This window comes from Poecile atricapillus, chromosome 7 (genome assembly GCF_030490865.1).
Source record: "Poecile atricapillus isolate bPoeAtr1 chromosome 7, bPoeAtr1.hap1, whole genome shotgun sequence".
Taxonomy (NCBI): Eukaryota; Metazoa; Chordata; class Aves; order Passeriformes; family Paridae; genus Poecile; species Poecile atricapillus.
This window is the reverse complement of record NC_081255.1, coordinates 23,986,730-24,001,437: the sequence shown is the minus strand read 5'-3', so window position 1 is coordinate 24,001,437 and position 14,708 is coordinate 23,986,730. Positions and strand designations below refer to the sequence as shown.

At 55.9% G+C, this 14,708-nt stretch overlaps 2 protein-coding genes across 4 annotated transcripts in view; both read right to left on the bottom strand.

Annotated features, from left to right (window-relative positions):
• The window catches only part of DMAP1 (DNA methyltransferase 1 associated protein 1), a 31,385-nt gene extending 27,722 nt beyond the window's left edge, over positions 1-3,663 (bottom strand). Inside the window, exons 1-3 of one of the 2 annotated variants that reach the window (XM_058843314.1) lie at positions 3,577-3,663; positions 3,049-3,204; positions 351-442 (exon numbers count right to left, since the gene is read on the bottom strand). In XM_058843314.1, the coding sequence (XP_058699297.1) occupies positions 351-442; positions 3,049-3,150 (194 nt within the window). In that variant the 5' untranslated portion in view covers positions 3,151-3,204; positions 3,577-3,663. Of the gene's footprint in view, positions 1-350; positions 443-3,048; positions 3,205-3,376 lie in introns of both variants that reach the window. The other variant, XM_058843313.1, reaches the window with a different exon arrangement.
• A 5,439-nt stretch (positions 3,664-9,102) lies between these two features.
• LOC131580888 (Krueppel-like factor 2) lies at positions 9,103-14,071 on the bottom strand. 2 transcript variants are annotated; one of them, XM_058842606.1, is made up of 3 exons: positions 12,520-14,071; positions 11,225-12,263; positions 9,103-10,463 (listed from the first exon to the last, which is right to left on the bottom strand). In XM_058842606.1, exons 1-3 carry the CDS (start codon positions 12,610-12,612, stop codon positions 10,288-10,290), a joined length of 1,308 nt encoding a protein of 435 aa, XP_058698589.1. In that variant the 5' UTR covers positions 12,613-14,071; the 3' UTR covers positions 9,103-10,287. The 2 variants fall into 2 exon arrangements, with proteins under 2 accessions (XP_058698589.1, XP_058698590.1); XM_058842607.1 differs by having other exon boundaries at positions 11,288-12,263; positions 12,520-14,037.
• Between the last annotated feature and the right edge of the window lie 637 nt (positions 14,072-14,708).

The following is a 14,708-nucleotide window of genomic DNA, read 5'->3' as shown; positions in this document are numbered from 1 at the left end:
CAAACCCAAAGAGATTTTGGGCTCAGAACTCTTTTTGCAGATATAAAAGCAGGTGCTATTCCCAGTAGAGATTAAGAAAGAATTAGCTACAAAGGGTAAGAACACTGGTTTGTTTGCATTAGACTATTTTGCCTTCATCCAATTAATTTCCTATATTAAGCAAACTCCTCAAATTTAGAAGAGAGAAAACAGACACTGTCCATGACAGGCATGAAGGGCACAAACATGGGCAGAGCACAAAGGAGAATCAATCTGGGAAGCGAGACTGCTCCTGGTTTCAAGAGGATTCTGCCCTGCCACCAAAAGCCCAGGCCACCCAACAATCTGCACAGACGACCATGTGCTCTTACTTTTTGTCAGAATAGAGGAGTGCATAAACTTCTCGGTGCATTCCTTCTGGCCTCTTAAACGTCAATGTCTCTGAAGATTTCTTGGATTTTTTCTGAAACAAAAGAATTGCACTTTAGATTCAGAAGTAGAAATTCCTGAGGGAACTTTAAAACTGTATAACCTGGTGCCCTGAGATGGTTTTTACTTTTATCTGGTTTTAGACACCTTGAATTTCTCCAGGAAAGTGCCTATTCCTGGTGGAAGACACTGACAGACAAAATGTACCCACTTTCAGTGATAGGGCTCACCAGTACCCACATTTGCTCTTGCTGATAACACACTTAAATTCCAAGCTGAACATCTGGCTGTAGATTGCAGGGACTGGTGCACTAAGTCTTTTCTTACTTTTCTCACTGTCCTCCCTCGGAGGTATTAAAGCATTTAATTGATTCTCTACCTTTTTGAGAAGATAGTAGGAAATGTCTTCCCAGTTTTTTATAGTTTTTGTCACTTCGTTCTGCAGCAGCTTCAGTTTTTACCATCTGTGACTACAGCCTTGCAGCAACCCCCTGGCAAAACCCCCAGTATCACCTACCAAAGTTCTCCAGTCCCAGCTCTGCTCTCCCATTTACACAGCAAACAATTTTTTTGACAGTTTCTTCATAAGAGGAATTTGGTGTGCACAACTCAGCCTGGCCCCTAGGCCCTTGACAGAATTGATGGTCTCTAAGACACAGTCCAACTCATACCCAATCCAAGTTTATCAGTAATCAAGTCCTCAGTTTTGGATTCAGGGAAGTACAGTAACAAGCACATTAAAAAGTTACACTTTATTTAAGAGGAAAAAGTTTACTGAGCATTTGGTCTAACTGTACCATCTTTATAACTACTACCCCAGTCACTACTATTACATACTTGCTTACCATATCACTACCAAATTTTAAATCAGAATATTTTTCAGTAGTAAAACTAACACTGCATCATAAATTGCATTAAATCCATACAGTCACCTTTATCAAGTAAGTTCAAGATTCCACTGAAAAAATAAAACCCTGTCATCTTGGACTACAACTGCTTTCCATAAAACTTCATGACAGACATGCATTATATCAGCACCTTTTCATTCCTAATCAATCACCTTTCTCCTAGTGTGTCTGTCACTTTGCCCAGGAGCAAACTAAGGCCAACCAAGGCAGTTACCCAGAGGTCAACACACACCCTGTATGAACACAGGCTTCTGGAATTCCCCCAAAGTTCCCAGATTTATTAAAAGTTAATATCAGCAGGCCAGAGATCAGCTCAGCCCGCTTTTAAGGAGTTGAGAACAAATTACTTGGTCATGCTGATTTAAATGTTTTTATGCCTAGTAATTTTTATTTTAATATTCTCAGTCACTAATGGACTGGAAAGTACTTCATGGTTCTCTTGTGATTTCAAGACAGCAATCTGTTTCTTTTCTAATTGAGAACAGATCTATTTCCTGAGCGAGTGCTGCACTGTTATTAGCAACTCTGCACTCTCCATGTGATAACAGCTTACACCTTTGGTTTGGCTTAGTTTCTGTACTTCGTAGAAATTCAGAATGTTTCCTTCAAGTGGCCTCCTGCACCCCTCCCAAAACTTTTCACTGCACCTTTCCTTCGTCTCTCTTCCCATTACAGTAACATGAGGAGAAAACCATCTTGGTCCCTGCTCCAAAGAGACAGCCAGCAACCAGTACTTCTTTGGCTCTCTGCTACCTAACACACAAACACATTTATATCAAAGAACTCTCAACTCCAAAAACCCAGTGGCAACACTGCAGGCTGAATCCAGCCAACAGGCTGCTCACCAGAGACTGTTCACCAAGACAGCTGATAACTGGGAATTTTAACATTTCAGCCTTTAAATGACTGAAACTCACTGGTTTTCCAATACAGCAATTATACTGTGTGCCCTTGCCCTAGCAAGGCAGTGAAACCACAGTGCTTCTCCTCAGAGACAAACGTTTCAGTGGAGGCAAACAATGACAGCCAGGACGTGCTTTTAGGGATGGGGTGGTTGTGTATGTTTAGTGTCATTCTGATTTTTTCCCCAAATACACAGGCTTTACTTCAAATCAGACCATCTCTGTATCAGAGAGCTTCCTGGGCTCATTTCAAAGCACTTCCACCTCTCATAACTACTCCTAAGCTGACCTTCCCAGCACCTTACAAAACATGGGACACCCACGACCTTGCCCAAATTTAAAATACAGAAGATAACAAGATGTTGTAGCACATTACCACACAGAATGCAGCACATCATGTAACACATCTTTAACAGACCTTACTAACTTGCCATATTCCCACAGGCAATGCATCCCAGTTGTCCCAAACCCCAGCCACACACCTTCCCCACACACACTGGAAGGCTTCTGTCATTCAGTCAAGTCAGACAGTATTTTCTTTCTTCTAAAACACGACTGTGTTATATTATTTCCATTTGCTTTGGGGCTAGATACTTCACAAAATGAGAATTTTAGAGAGAGCCGAGAATGTTCTGGGGCCTGGCCCAGCTCACCAGGACACCGCTTACACAGCTCCAGTTTAAATCCCACACCGGATGCCATGGCACAGGTAACTAAGAAGGTACACGCTTTATTCCACCTTTTCTTCCGATATTCACCCCAAACACCACATGCAAGGTCAGTGAGTGCCTAGAAATCACGCAGCAGCCCCTCAGGGCACTGCAGTTCACCTTATCCGAGTTGATGATGTCCTTTTTGTTGATGGTGCCGGTGTTCTCTGACTCCACGCCTCCCAGCTCCAGGATGTCCCGTACATCTGCCCCCGTCGCCATGTCTCCGCCTGCCCTCTGGCCTTCTCTGCGCCGTCCTGTCCGTCCCCTCCAGCTCTGGGAGGGCGGGAAACCGGGGGTCGGGGGTTAACGGCGGCGGGGGGATCCCGGACTCATACAAACACGCGTAGCTGCGTGTGTATACACATACGCACACGTATATCTGCACACACACACGCATATACGTGCACACGCACACTCACACACTTATATCCACATAGACACACACCCCCCTCGGCCGCCTCCCATCCCCCCGCCAGGCCCAACAACGGGGCCTTGCACCCGGCGGGTCCCGGGGGTTCCGCACGCCGCGCCCGCAGCCCGCAGCCCCGCGGGGGGATCCCGGGAGGCCCGCGGGATGGAGTGCGGGACGCGGCGCTCCCCGCGCGGCCGCGGTCGCCCCGCTCCGAGCGGGACCCGCGCACCCACCGGCGCCGGCTCCGCGGCCACCGGGACGTGCGGCGCATACGGCGGCCCGGGCAGCGCCGCTTCCGCTCCCGCCAAGAGGCGCCCGGAAGTGCCCGGAGCGCTTTGGGGGACGCACCAAGCGGGGGTGAGGACGAAGGAGTGCGGGTTCGAGTCCCGCTCCCGGCGGGTCGTGGCCGCCCGGTCCGAGGCCACCGGCGCCGCTTTCCCCGCGGCAGCGCCCGGGCCCAGCCGGGTCCCGGCACCCCCCGTGCCGCTCAGGGCGCACAGCCCGCTGCAGACGCAGCTCGCCCCCGCGCCAGGAGGTGGCAGCACCGCCGCGCCCGACCGGCGCCTCCGAGCCCGGCCCGCGGGGCGGGGAGAGGGCGCCGCCGGTCCGCTCGTCGCGCTCACCGTGACCCCCCCATTGCCGCGAGCCCGTTCCCTCGGGGACTCTGGCATGGGTCGCTGTTCTCCCTGGGACTGACCCTAGTTTCCCGCAGAACTCATTTTCCCGGCTCCTTTCCCGAGGTGCTCGCTGGCACCTGTGCCCTGTCCCGTTCTCCCCACCAGCCGTGCCAGGGGCCAGCCCGGTGCCAGCCAACCGCGTGGCACACCCGGGCCGCTCGGCCTGGCTTCGTGTGCCACAGCGTGTCCTCCTCGCCCTCATGCTCTGTGCTCCAGAGCGCTCACATGGGGCAGCCAGGAGTGAAAGTTTTATTAATAAGACTGTCCTGTTTCCTCTTCCCCGTGGGAAGAGATGGGGGAACAAGGAAAGGGGTGAAACAGTGGTGTGGGGCCAGGAGGGACTTGGAGAAAACCCCTCCCTGCCAGATCGAGGCAGGGCAAGGCTGCCTGGCAAAGGTTTGCCTGAAGGAGATGGTTTCTGCACAGGGCACTGAAATACACTGGGATCTTTGGCCACCTGGGATAGCCCAGAAGAGGGGGTGCCTCTGAGGGGAATCTCTCCCCTGTGCAGCCCTGGGATGAGCTGAACCCCACTTGCCCTTGCATGGAATCCCTCAGCACCAGCCAGGCTATGCTGAAGTTACCACCATCCCCATCCTGCTGGTGAACCCTTCTCACGAGGACTGGCACATCACCTTTGTGTCATGGCCTAACCGATAGCAGTGTGCCACAATGGGAACTGGTGACACCCCCAGAGTACCATCTGTTGTCCCCAGAAATCATTTCATCCCTTTTCTACCCCTTTCCACACCACCAGGGATGGCTTTTAGCATCAGCCCTTCCAGAAAGAGAGAGCTGATCCTAAGGTTTTGCCTCTCCTGCCTATTTGCTCTCAGCGCTGCCTCATCCACCCAAGTCCTCTCCCATCAGTGTGTGTAGACATTGCTAATAATTTCTAGAGCACTTCCTTGTTCTCTTACCACAACTGGCCTGGAAGTGGGGTCCACACTCCCCCAAGGTAGGCTTGCAGAGGGAGACAAGGCTTTCCCAAGTTTTGCAGTCTCTGCCTGCCTGGCTCCATGGAGAGCTTTGAAATACCAAAAAAGGGGGCCCTTCTTTTTGCCACTCACGGCGGGTTGTTTGCAGTCCATTCATCTTGTTAAGCAGCACTTAAAGAAAACAAAAACCCGTTCCAAAAGTAAAACCCGGGGACAGATGGGCCATTCAGTGCGTTTTTTGATTATATCTCCCATTTGCCTGCCTGACTTGCTCAAACCCTCTCCCAATAGGACTCAATCTCTGCCCCAGTGCGGGGTGGCCATTTCCTTTTCAACAGCCTGCAGCACGTTTTGAGCTCATCTCCCCAGGACAGAGGCTTTTTGATCTCGTTAATGATGGAGATCATGGGCAGCTGGAGAGTGCCGTTCCGCAGTTTCACATCCTGCCTCTCCCACAGCTCTGTGAGCCTCGGGAGCTGTGTCCCACCAGGAGCTGTATGGACCTGCAAGTGAAACACATTAGCTGGGTGCTTTTGCTGATGGGCTCATCAGCAGAGCAATTAGCACTACTTCAAGGGAGCTTGGAGTTATTGTTTCTGGTCGCTGCATCCCAAAGCTTGCAGAGCAAAAGGGAAAGGCTGGAAACGTGAGTCGCGTACCTGGTCCCTCACTGAGAGTCCTGCACTGGAACTGCCCAGATGTGACCACCAGGGTCCTGACTCGCCAGCGCACAGGGAGAACCGAGGGAATTCAGGGAGTCAGGGAAAGTCAGCAGTGATGAGGAATCCAGTGCTTCTGTGCCCTGGAACTCTGGCATCACTGTCCTGTCACTGCAATACCTTCACCCACGTCCAGCTGTCCTGGATACACCAGGGATGTCCAAGGTACCAAAGCCTGGGCGATCTGCCACCAAGCAACTGCGGGAGAGATGTGCCCCCAGATTTAGCCCTGGCAGGAAGGTCCCTTCCAGGCCAGCTCCTCACCCACCTCAGGATGCTGGGGAAGGATGCACTTCATGCCCTTTACCCATCCCCTGGCTGCCAAGCATGACCAAAGGTGGCCCCAGGCCAGAGGTGTGCGTGCATTCGGACCAGGGCTCAGGGTGTGTGTGTCTCCCAGCCTGGCACCAGCGGGGGAGGACAAGTGCAAACACTGTGGCCAGTGGGGCAGGAGAAGGTTATCTGGGGCCCAGCAGTGGAAAAACTCTCGGTGTGTGACTAAGGCACAACAGCGCCAGGTGTGGGTCCAGGCAGGGCAAGTGAGCCGGGAGTTATCGCTTCCCCGTGGGTTCAGGTGCCTGAAGCCAAATGTTTCCTAAGGGTGCGGTGACAGCCACAGCCCCGGTACCTGGCCCACCCCAAGCAGCATGGACTCAGAGACCAGTTGCTGGACCTTTCCCACCCCCTGGCAGGGATGCAGCACTTCCCACTGCTCTTCCAATGGGAGACACAGGCCCTGGGAGCATCCTTCAGCAGGGTCACCTTGGTCCTGCGGAACCGAGTTCTGACCTCACGGTGAGGAATGGTCTGTGTCAGCCTGTCCAAGCACTCCCAAACTCTCTCCCCACCGTGGACCACCCAGGGCTGCATCCTACCTACAGCACTCTTGTCCCCTCCCCAGCTAGATGCTGTCCCCATGGACCACAGCATCCCCAAAGTCAAGCCCTGGCCAAGGAACCCTCAGATCTGCAACACTCCTTCTCCCTATGGATCAACAATCCCAGACCAGCTGTGGGACCTGCTGGCTGCAGTATGGGGGATCCCCATGAGCTGGGTCATCCCCAGACAGCAGAAACCCACTCAAACCTCTCTCTCACCCCTCTCCAGCTTTGAGGACGCCAGGGTCCTGCTCCAACTGGCAAGTGACTCTATGGTGCCAGGCCATACTGTGGCCATGACTCACACTTCTGCTGGGAGGTGTTTCTCCATACCTTGCTCCTTCCTTTACCCGCTTGCCTCTTCATTGGACCAGGTCAGCTGTACCCCAAAACCATGGGGCTTAAGAGTTACAGAGGGTTCAGGGACCTCTGCACAGTTCCAAGGGTCCTTTCTGACAGGAAGTAACCAATGTGGAAAAGGAAGGGAGGGAGACATGGCTTAGCTCAGGTTCTCCAGCTGACTGCAGGTACCCGTACCACAGGGACTGCACCCCAGCTGTGCCTCCCTAAGTGCTGCCAAAGGTGTTTTCTTGCTGCCCTCATCACTTTGCAGGGCAGGTTTTGCTGGGGACAGGACTGACCTCTCTTGTCCAGAGGAGATTGTGTCTTGGCCCAGGCAATTGGAAGAGGGTGTTTTTTATTAACAACAAATTAACTGTAATTGTCTTTTCCACTACAGCCACTCCTCCCCAGCCATGCGGTGATTCCCAGCCATGCTGGTCCATTTGACTGCCGTGCCCCATTGTGTGCCTGAAGGAGTGTCTTGCCCCAGGCACAGGGGAGCAAACCTGGAGCAGCTCTGTTTGGAGGAGCCAAAGCAGCCTCCCCTGCTCTCGCCTCTCTGTGTAAGGTAGCGGCAGCAGAGCTGGACCTCACTCCTGCCCTGGCACAGCAATGATGAAAAGCGAGAAAGAACTGGTTTGTGCTCTGATCTCAGAGCTGAACCTCAAAACAGCTGTGAACCGTCACTCCAGCTCCCAGGATGCTTAGGGAGGACAGGACAGCAGAGCCAGCCTTTCCAGTGGGACAGGATGGTTGGAGAAATTCATCGTTCCCCTGGAAATAAAAATAATAATCATAATAAAAACACAAAGCCAGAGATTACTTATACGCACACAAACACGCAGGCACGCACTCTCCCCATCTGGCTTTGCCAGCCTGACTCATCGCTAATTCAAACAGCCCACACCTTTCCCTCTCCCTCCATGTGACATTTTGAACAAGTCTCCACGGAAGAGGCAGAAGTTTTGCCCCAGCTATCCCCTGGCAGTAGCCCTGTCCTTGGGTTCTGATGGTCCCAGGAACAAGACATCCCCAGTACCTCATCACAGGCCACATGTGTCCCAGCAGTCACCCTTGCACAGGCACCTCTCAGAAAGTGGGGCAGGGCAAGCAGAGGGTGGAGGCAGCAGTGGAAAGGACAAGTGATTGAGCCTGATGGATCTGACACCTGTGGATGCAGCCCCATGGTCCTGATCTCAGGCCTACAGGCAGAACACAATGTCCCAAACTGCTGCCACCCTGCCTGGAATCACCCATGCTTTTGTACCTACTCAAGGACAGACCACAAGGCTGGGTGCTGGTCCCAGATCAAAGAGCCCAACACCAAAATATTAGCCACTCCTTAGGGGAACATCGGACCTGTTTTGCCATTCCCCTCTGATCAGGAAGGAGTAGAATCAGCACAACTACATCCCACTTCCACTTGCAGGGCAAGCAGCCCTGGGGCACCCCCAGCCCTGGCCAGCCACTGGGGGTTGCAGTGGTGAGCAGAGGAGGAGGGAGCTGCTGCTACCACCACCCTGGGCCACGGCATCATACAGCCTGTGTGCTCCCTGCACTGCCAGCATGGTGTCAGGTCTGGACAAGTTCCTGCCTTCAGAGGGATTCGTGCATCACAGGTAATCAGCTGTGGGAGGGAGGGATGGAGCCAGACCTGCTTGCTGAGCTTGGGACCTGCCAGCATGCTTGTGCTGAGTCACCACCTATTAACGCAGGGAAACCTCAGCACCTGAACCCCGCCAAGCTGCCAGGCCATCCCCAGGACAGCAGAGACAGCACCCAGGACCAGGCAGCTGACACCAAACTCCCTCCTGGTTGTGACCACAAGGCTGGTACTGTGGAGCTCCCACTGTGAGGCACAGCAGGACAGGACTACTCAGGAAGAATTCAGGACCAGCAAGACTCTCAGTTGAGTTTCGGCTGCCATTCCCTTTGGAGATGACTCACCGCAGGACCAGTCACACCATCCCAGTGCTGCAATTGCCCCATCTGCAGATTAGGGAAACTGAGGCACAGGGAAGTGGGGTGACTCAAGAGCTGTTGCACAGGAGATGCTACTCAGATGCCGAGGCTTGGGCGTTCCCCATCGATCCTCCGCAGCTAACTTAAGCAGAAATGAACATCGATGTAAATATTTACTGACAAACAAGCTCAGCCTCACCCTCTCCTCTTAGAAGAAACCTTTAAAGTAAACTCTCCTGGCTCTTTCATGTTTACATCTTGTTTATTTATTATACAGCAGATCACAATATTTCAACAGTTTGCATATAAAGAAAAGTAACATTTCAGAGTGCAAGAGACCTAACGTGCCCAAGCAGAGAAATGTTAATTAACAATATACACAGATGGGAACAGTGCACTTCCCAAAGCTGAGACTCATCTGTGTTCCCAGCTGGAAGAAAAAAATATATTAAAAAAACAGAAACATTATATATTACTGCTTTGTTTAATTTACAACTTGCTTTGCAGAAGCTGCACATAAAAAGACTCATTTTCCTTTGAGCTTTCTTTTTGTCCCCCCCCTCCTACAAAAGTTTCAAGTATAGCAGAGACCTGGGTATTCATAGCTGGACTCACTGTCCTTTACATACTAAATTTTAAAAAGCAGCATGGGGAAGGCAGCTGCAGCAGTACCTGGTGTCATCCTGAGGGGAAGAACAAGACAAAATAAAGCAGACAAGAGCCAGGAGAGACATTTTAGGCTCTTGAGTGGAAAACTGGGAATGGTCAGGGCTGGGCTGACCAGTGGGGTCCCAGGCTGGTGACAGGAGCATCCTGGCCCTCTGTGGAAGGTGATGCTGTGCTGCCAACACCTCCAAACTTTTATAGCATGAGCCAGTCAAATCCCACCCTCACACATCCACTCCGGGCTTTGGGTCAGGAGATTTGTTCTGATGATCACAACTGAGACGACCAGCAACCCATTGCCCAGCACCACAACCAATGTGCTAAACTGGCATGGCTCTCTAGCCAAAAAACAGCCAGTCAGCCAGCACAGCCCATAGAGCCAGGGGGGTGCCAGAATCTGGGGAAAGGTTAAGTTGATGCCAAATACAAGCCAGGAGTTCTGGGGACAGATCCCTTATGCACCAGCCCCCCCACTCACCAGGTACCTGGCTGGGGGGAACCCTCCAGTCATGGGGAGCTGAGTGGTGATGCCTGGGCAGGTGCTTCCTGCAGTTTTTCTCCCCACATACATCCCCAAAGCAGCCCTTTCCCACCACTTGGCTGGGCCAGCTCTCACAGGGGTAGGAGGAGAAAACTACTTATCAACTATAAGCAGAGAGGGCTGGGTTGCCAAAGCTGCAACCCCCCATTGCCATCCCTGGCCCAACACTATTTACACCGTGAGCTGGCTCCTGGGACATCGAGTCTGGCTGCAGCCACTGCTCACATGTGCCGCTTCATGTGGAGAGCAAGGTGGTCTGAGCGGGAGAAAGCCCGCTCGCAGAGGTGGCACTGGAACGGCCGGTGCCCTGTGTGCTTGCGGTAGTGGCGGGTCAGCTCATCGGAGCGGGCAAATTTCCAGCCACATCCTTCCCAGGTGCAGTGGTAGGGCTTCTCGCCTGCAGAGGAGAGGGGGTGTCAGTGGGCTTGTAGGTTCCCACCCTCCCTACGCCTTCAGCTCTATGCTATCCTACCCAGCACTCCGTTGTCAAGGGGGCTCCCTGATGCCTACCCTTAGGAGATGGTGCCCCACTGCACCCCTCTGCCTGCCCAACTTTCCCCTTCTGTCCCCCTTTTTTCTGCCCTTCCCCAGGTGCAAAGGTCTGTTCTCTTGGCATGCCTGCCCCATTACAGGTCTCCTCCTATGTGCCCTTGCTTTACTTTAAACTGTGGGTGGTCCCCTGCTCACCCCTGCTGTGGGGTGCCACCATGTGCCCTGTCCCAGCTCGGCCAGAGGGTCTCACCATACAGCCCCCGGTCTGTCTCCCTGTTCTGTTTGTCCCTAGCCCAAGTGGAGGGGCTTCTCCGTGTTCCCAAGTTCTACCACCTCAGCCACCCCCGGGCCCCAAAGCCAGCAAGGAGAGGCACCACAAGAGTGGTCTCACTACATGCCTCGGTCCCTATGTGTCCCTGCCCAACCCCACCACGGGGGTCCTTCTGAGCACATCGGGAGCCACCCCCATTGCCCCCTGCCCTCCACGCAGGACGCCTCCACACAGTCCCATGCCAACTGTGGGCTGGCTATCTCTGGGTGCCCTCACACAGCCCCACCACGGGGACGCACCGCATGGGTCTTCTCCAAACGACACGCCCCCCCCCCTTCCCCCCCCGGAGTCACCGACACCCCTTCCCACCCCGGAACCACGCTCCCGGCTCTCACCACGTGCCGCGGTGCCCCCACCCGGGACCCTCTGCGCGTGTCCCCGCCCCGGCGCGCCCTTACCCGTGTGGGTCCGCATGTGCGCCTTGAGGTGCGAGCTCTTGGTGTAGGTCTTGCCGCAGCCCGGGTATTCACAGTTGTGCGTGGCCGTTCGCTTGCGCGCCCACGAGCGCCGGCCGCGTTTGGGCTTGCAGTCCTCGGGGGGAGCCCCGGCCGGGAAGTATTCCAGCACCGGGGAGTTGGGCGGCGTGACCAGCAACCCGGGCAGCCCCGCCGGGCCCGGCCCTGGCCCCGGCCCTTTCAGGGGCTCCCTGAAAACACTGAAATGTCCATGAAACTGCGGCGGCGGCTGGGGGGTGAAGTGGGGCGCATAGCGGTGCGGGGCCACGGCGTAGTGGGGCGGCAGGTCGCCCAAGAGGTGGGGATCGGCGCCAGACAGCGGCTCCTCAGGGGGCCCCAAGCGGCCGTGGGGGAATCCCGGGTAGGGCAGTGGCGGCACCGGTCCCGGGCCGGGACCCGGCGCCACGCGCGGCTTGTGCTCGCCGCCGCCCGGTCCCAGGTACTCGGCGGCGGACATCCCCAACATGCAGGCGCGCTCCTCTGGCTGCTCCTTCTTGATGCGGGGCACGAAGGACTGCGCGGGGTCCAGGGGCAGTGGGCGGGCTAGGGCCGAGTGGAGAGGCGGGTGGTGATGGGGGTGAGGGTGGTGGTGGGGGCCGCCGGGAACCCGCAGCTCCGTGTACTCCCTCCGCTGCAGGTCGTAGTGGCCGGGCAGGTCCGGGGTGAGCAGCTCAGCCACGTAGCTGTGGCCCTGGCCCTCGGGGTAAGGCGCCGGGAACTTGCCCGGGGTGGAATACGAGCCGTCGCTGTCGTAGGTCGTGCCACAGCTCTCGGGGGTCTCGGGCAGGGGGTAGTTGGGGCCGGTCGGCCCCTGCCCGCCACTGCTGGTGTGCGCCAGGATGAAGTCCAAGTCCACGAACTTGCCCAGGTCGTCCTCCTCCCGCTTGACGGCAGCGGGGCCATCCTGCTGTAGCATCCTCTGCGGGAAAATGAAGCGTCAGGATCGGTGGGGAGACGTTTGCGGCGGCACCCGCCACCCCAACACCGCGGCCCGCGCCTCCCCCCAACCCGTCCGACGGGTCGGCAGCGCTCCGGCTGCGCTGCGCCGCCCCCGGGGCGCCCTCCCACGGCGGGAAGGCGACCCGCCCCCCACTCCCCAGCCGGGCTGAGCCCCGGCCCAGAACGCTCTGTCCCGTACCCCCCTTGCCACCCTCTCCCCGATGCCAGGTGCTTACGTGGAGCATGTCGGCGGGCCGCTCCTCTAGCGGCATCAAGTTGGCGAAAGTAGAGATAGAGGGCAAGGCGCTCTCGTCCACGGCCACCGCCATGGCGAGCCGGGCCGAGGCAACGGGGCCGGGGCGGGCTGGGGGAGCGCGGTGCTCGGAGCCCGGCACCGCTCCGCTCCCCTAGGCAGCAGCGCTGCTCTGCGCCGCCCCGCGCCCCTAAGCTGTTAACAGCATGGCTGCGCCCCGATTGGTCCGGCCCTCATTGATATTCACCGCTGCCGCTTGCCATTGGCTCTGCTGCAGCCGGAGCCACGCCCCCTCCGGCGGGGCTGTCCCGGCGGGCGGGGGTCGGCGGTTGCCGCTGCCCCGACCGCGCTCGGAGCCCGCGCGGGACGGGACGGGACGGAGCGGTGGGGTCTGCACACCCTGATTTTCCCTGCTCTGCGAGAGTGTCCCACGGGCGAGGAGAGACAAGGGTGCTGTTGTGGATCGCGGAGGCCAGAACCCTGCCCGCGATGTGAACGGGGCAGCGGCGCCCTTAACGCACTACGAGCGGGGAGGGAGGCTGTAGGCAGCAGAGCCGGAGGTCCCCGGCACGGTGTCCCGAGGGGGGTAGGGGCAATGGCTGTGTCACACGCACCCCTGTGTGGAGGCGGAGAGTGCCGGAGAGGTCTGGCGTAGGGCTACAGGTAAAAGCATTCCAGCCGGTGTGCCGGGCACTACACTCTCCACGGGGGCCACCGAGCGCGTCAGCGAGCGAAGGTGCAGTCCCAAAAAAGGGTGCTTGTGCCACCGTAGGAGCTGAACTAGACAGCCGAGCCCCGGTGCCCCCGCATCCCCGCGCCATTCGTTTCGTGTAAGCGCACCCGTGAAGCCGCGTCCTCCCGCGCCGCTGCTGTCGGTGAGGCAATCAGCAGCACAGAGCGTACCAGTCGCATCTGCCTGCGTGCAGGGTGCGTGTGCGAGCCGAGATAACTGCTCGTCGACCCTGTCGGGGGCTGGCACCCTGCCGGCATCGCCTCATCTCGCCCGACAGCCCCCACACAGCACGTTTGTCTGCCCTTCCTAGGGATCAGTGCTGTGGCTGAGTCTCCGACCACCCTGGCACAGGGGGACATGAGCCGGCTGTCCCACCCTGAGCAGCCCCTGGGACAGTGCTGTCCTCCTGAGGGCTTCCCATGGCAGGGGACGCAAGGACAGCAGGTTGCTCCACCTTGCAGGAGACATTTAAGTCCCTCAGCCCTTTCTGGCTAGTTGGATGGCGGCACAGAGACCCAGGGCACTGGGTAGGCCTCCCCGGGGGCTCTCTGCCTCCCTGTCTGGCTCACAGCAAGATCTTCTCCGTCTGGCCCCCATCCAGCCAGTACCAGGAATGGCCCTGCTACTGTTGCGCTCGTCAAGAAGCAATGGCCCTTATCTGTTGGAGCCTGTCTCCCTGCTTTCTGGAGCTGTCCATCTCCAGATACCTTTCTAAGAACTGAGGCTGCTGCCTGCTCTATTCAGAAGCAAGGAGTCAATTTAAAAAAAAACAAATATAAACACCAAAGGTGAGGTGTGTGCACACACCACACGCACATGCCGCTTCTGAATCCAAAGCTACTCTACCAGTTGCTCTCATCACCACGCTTTAATTATAAGGGTGGAGCATTGCAATAAATTATTTCAGTAATCCAGTGGAACAACAACAATTCAGATCTTCCCCCTTTTACCAAGAATCCCTGCCCTGGTTTCCAGAGCACATGTTGGGCTGCTGCCTGGGCCCCATCTGCTTGTCTGCCAGCGAGGCAGCAGGTTTATTAATGGCACCTATTGGGTCAAAACACATAGGCTCCAAAGGCCTTCCTTGGAAAAAGTCACCTCCAAAGTGGCAAAGAAGCATGTGGGCATTACTTGAAATTACTTTTAGTTTGCCTCCCCAGAGTAGTTTATTCAAGTCACTAGCTAATCCCATTACTTGTTTCTTGGCCAAATAATAATTAATAGCAAGGCAGGTTCCTGCCCCAAAGTTTTACAGATAAGTGAGAGAAGCTGCCATTGGAGACAAACACTAATTTCTCTTGGTTTTCCCCTTTCCCAGGCAGTTTTGGCATCTGCACCCGTGCTGACTTATTTTGAGAGGCATTGCCAACAGATCGGCTTAATTTTTACAGCCAATATTTCTTGCAAATGTGGGATATTCCCCAGGAAACTCTTTTTTA